Genomic DNA, 3875 nt, shown 5'->3' on the forward strand with positions numbered 1-3875 from the left:
TTTCCCCTTTATTTTCCTCTTTTTTTCCTTTATTTTCCTCTTTTTTTCCTTTTTTTTGCAAAGCAACTCTTATTTACAATTATACAAAAAGTTTTATAAAAAATGGTCCACAACCTTATTTTGGCCAGAACAGGAGTAATAGGAGGGTTCTGTCATGGCACTACTGTTGTAGATTTCTGTTCTCCTCCACATTCAAGAGCCAGGTTCCTATTCCCCAAAGCCCAGATCAAACATTGGCCATTTCATGGTATACAATTTTATCTCTAGACATATTAAATAACTTTAGTTTACCAACCAATAAATAACTAGGTGTATTTTGAAGTAATACAGGTTTGAAAAGTTATCTATCTGAAGGAATTTTGAGTGATATTTTAAAACTGGAACAAGTCTTGAGAAGTCTTTTCAGTCTTAGAAGGCAGGTCTTGGAGCATGGCTGAGCAGAGCAATTTGTTTCCAGTGCAGTCCCGCTGGACCTGCCTTTATAGCACTTGGTAGATAGGGTTGCTGCTGCTGCTGCTGCTGTTCTCCTGGGGAAGTGGGGTGCAGTTGGTGGGGGAAGGAATTTGGGCTCCACTATCATTCAGGCTCGCTCCTTCTGGGGGGGAACAGGGACTCCCTTCAGCAACAGTTTCCACCGGAGGCAGTATAGGACATGTGGAGTTATCTGTGGAAATCCTCTCTACAATGCTCGAGAGGCAATCAAGGCTGGAAACAACAGAACTCTTCCCATGCTTTGGATCTAAAAAACAGACAATAAGGTGCTCAGTTTATCCGGCGGGTACTTAACATCAGTAGGATGTAGTTCTTTCATAAAACCCCAGTGAGTGGCTGACAGTACGCCACTGTGAGCATGTAAAGATTCAGGGGAAATGAATGTCGGTGAAGGATGCCAATTACCCAAAAACAGAGACTGGAATTTGCAAAATGGAAGACAGACCCAACCAAAGTATGATACTTTTGGGGCAAGGTGGATCCAGGGCTTCACGTCAGTCCATAGAAAGGGAAGGGAAGATTTGAGATCAATCGACAATTTCTCCAGTTTGGGTCAATGACAGAGTTAAAAAAGTCTTCAAGCAAAACATGGTTAAACACTGAAAATTAGTCGGAGAGAGGAATGTACTTTTATCCAGATGTTATATTTTCAAAACCGGAAATGCAGCTATAACATATCACAGTTATTTGCAAATACATCTAGGGGAAATCCAGTGCTTCTACTAGCATCAACAGCTCGCTGGCTGAAAAGGCAGGTTCCTCTTTCAGCCCAGCTGGGGTCAGCTAAACAACTGGGGACGGAGAAGGCACGGGGAAGTTTGCTGCAATGACTGCCTCCGTCCCCGTGTTTCACATGGCCGTGATGGCACTTACTCACCATTTGGCGATTCTGTGTAGTAGCTGCTGTCGTAGCTGTTTCTTCGGCGAGAGCTGCAAGGAGGCCCGCTGTACTCCATCTGGAAAGGAGAGCAATCTGAGTGAGGTCACTGGTTGGGGACAGCATTTACCGAAATCCCAGTAACCAACCAGTTCCATATTTCAGTCCCTAGTCTGTGGCATTGTTCTAGTCCTGGCTGAATTTTTTTTGAATGAGGCAGAACTTAATTTGGCTAGAAGGGGATTCACCCCAGAGTATTTTATGTGGCACAGCTGTTCCAAAGGAAAATTACCATTGTTGTTGTATCGAATGTTGCAGATTTACAAACGATACGAGGTTTTCCAACATTCTGATCAGACACTGCCCTACCTGTACCTTCAATTTACAACAGGGAGACCAAGAGGGTAATGAGACTTTTTTTTGGTTTAATTTTTGAAGTTTTTTCCAAACACAAATTCATCTTAAAAAGCCTCACCTCTTTGCCCCTTGTTATTTCCTTTAGTTTCGTTGCCCATTTCCATTTTGTACAGAAAAAGCCCCAAAACATTGACCAATATATTTGTTTCCAATACTTTAACCCACAATGAAATTACTCTTTCTGACAAGAGAAAAAGGCTGTATCATGAGGAGGGATGATTTGTGTAAATCTTCTCTCCAATCCACCAACCATCTCATAATTGCAGATATTCAACTCAGTAATGATTATCTCCACCACAGCACAGGAAAAAAAATCTCAAGTCTTAAAGCGCTGTCGTTATCCCATCCTAGACAGCTGTCCTGCACACCAGTCACCATGTCCCACCACCCCAGAGTCCGACCAGAGACCAAGCCTCAGACCCAGTGAAAGGATACAGTGATTAGACACCCTCTCTGGCACCCACCCTTGTTCTCCCCTCCCCATAACATACAAACAGGACTGAAAGCCTGGCGACTCTTTCCTATCGCTGGTAAAAGTCTATGGGGGGATGAAGTGCAAGGAGAGATGGAGAACCTTTTCCTTAAGGGTCAAGGAAAACAACCCCTGTTGCATAGACCCTCCTCCTGTTATCATGACGAATGGCAGAAAACAAACCCCAGACTCTTTATCAGCTCCCCTGTAACTACCATGACCGAGGGGGGACCTTCCTCTCTGCTGTCCTTAAAGGATTCAAGGGTATTGACACAGCAGAAGATGGAAACAGAGATGTCTCAAGAGCTGCGGGAGCACAGGCAGGGCTCAGACCTCACCACGCCCCCAGGTACCCATCCCAGGCAGCTTCCCAAAGTGCTTCCCCAGCAGCTCTCCCCCAGGGCACAGGAGGACCTGCCCAACTTCTCATCCCAGGGAAAAAAAAACTGTGTAAGAGATTTTTCTCTTCTTTCCCAGAGATCCTGGCATGCGGGGACCCCACCTCCCTTTGCTGCTGGAGCTCAAGGCACAAGAAAGGACTTTGTCTTCTGCCTGGGGAGGTACGGAAGGCAGCTACAATAGGAGAGACAGGAGGAGGTGACTCGCCCTGCACAGGTTTGGACCAACAGCGTCTGGGGCGCCTCGGTGGCAGGGTGTCCTCCCTGGCGCACTCACCATGCCGTCGGAGCAGTTGGAGCGAGGGCTGGAGGCGTCCGATTCCCCGCTGTAGTGCTCCAGCACTGGGTAGTAAGCGTCCTCCTGCTCCCGCAGCAGTGCCTGCAGGCTCTCGATGTAGCGGATAGCATTGCGCAGGATCTCCACCTTGGGCAAGCGCTGGTTAGGGTTGGTGGAGGTGCAGCGCTTGAGGGTCTCAAAGGCCTCATTGACCTTGCTGAGCCGCCGCCGCTCCCTCATGGTGGCCGCCTTACGGCGGTCGGCATTGGTGGTCTTCCTCTTGCAAGCCTTGCAGGCCCACAGCAGGCAGCGGCCGGCCTGGTGGTGCCCGCTGGGCGCTCGGACGTGCTCCTCTTCATGCGGGTGCCCGTGGTGGTGCCCGTGGTGGTGCGGGTGCTCCTCGGGCTTCAGCAAGCCCCCGACGTGCACCAGCCGGGGGTCCAGGTCCTCGAAGAAGTGCATGTCCGACGTGTTGAAGCACGGGTCATCGTAGAAGTCATCAGCGGCTGCGAAGGAGCAGAGGGAGCCCTCCGTCATCTCCATGGGGCCCAGTAAGTCCATGGGGGCAGCAAAGGAGACAGTGGCTGGGCCAGAGGGGGCAAGTGAGGGGATCGGAAGAGAGGGGGCTTCGATCGGCTGTTCGGGACAGCCGCCGGCCAGGCGCGGTCGCGGAGCAGAGGCCCTCACACCCTCTCCCAGGCGAGGCCACCAGCGCTCGCTGCTGCCGCCGCCGACCCCCTCCCCAGCCGCGCCGGCCAGGGAGCGCCACTCGAGGCCGTATTTATGCCGGAGCCCCCCCGGCGCGGCGGGTCGGGACGGGGCGGGGCGCGGTGGGGCGGGGAGGGGGCCGCGGCCGCCGGAGCCCCCGGAGCAGCGGGGGGGGGGGGGGGGCGCAGCGGGGCGCGCTGTGCCGCGGGTGCGGGGCGCCGTCGGGGCGGCGCT

General features: G+C 51.8%; 1 protein-coding gene across 1 annotated transcript; it reads right to left on the reverse strand.

Annotated features, from left to right (window-relative positions):
• Positions 1-479: 479 nt before the first annotated feature.
• MYOD1 (myogenic differentiation 1) lies at positions 480-3494 on the reverse strand. The gene is made up of 3 exons (XM_009951507.2): positions 2934-3494; positions 1370-1448; positions 480-739 (listed from the first exon to the last, which is right to left on the reverse strand). The coding sequence occupies exons 1-3, from the start codon at positions 3492-3494 to the stop codon at positions 480-482; spliced, it is 900 nt and encodes a 299-aa protein (XP_009949809.1).
• Between the last annotated feature and the right edge of the window lie 381 nt (positions 3495-3875).

Source organism: Leptosomus discolor, chromosome 12 (genome assembly GCF_034619465.1).
Source record: "Leptosomus discolor isolate bLepDis1 chromosome 12, bLepDis1.hap2, whole genome shotgun sequence".
Classification (NCBI taxonomy): domain Eukaryota; kingdom Metazoa; phylum Chordata; class Aves; order Leptosomiformes; family Leptosomidae; genus Leptosomus; species Leptosomus discolor.

Bases quoted from the DNA above. Each gene is read 5' to 3' on its own strand.
- MYOD1 (XM_009951507.2), bottom strand. From the start codon at position 3,494: ATGGACTTACTGGGCCCCATGGAGATGACGGAGGGCTCCCTCTGCTCC. The intron at 1,449-2,933 runs GTGAGTGCGCCA...TCTCCTTTCCAG, and splicing joins CCAACTGCTCCGACGGCATG to ATGGAGTACAGCGGGCCTCC. The intron at 740-1,369 runs GTGAGTAAGTGC...TCTGTTTTTTAG, and splicing joins CTACACAGAATCGCCAAATG to ATCCAAAGCATGGGAAGAGT.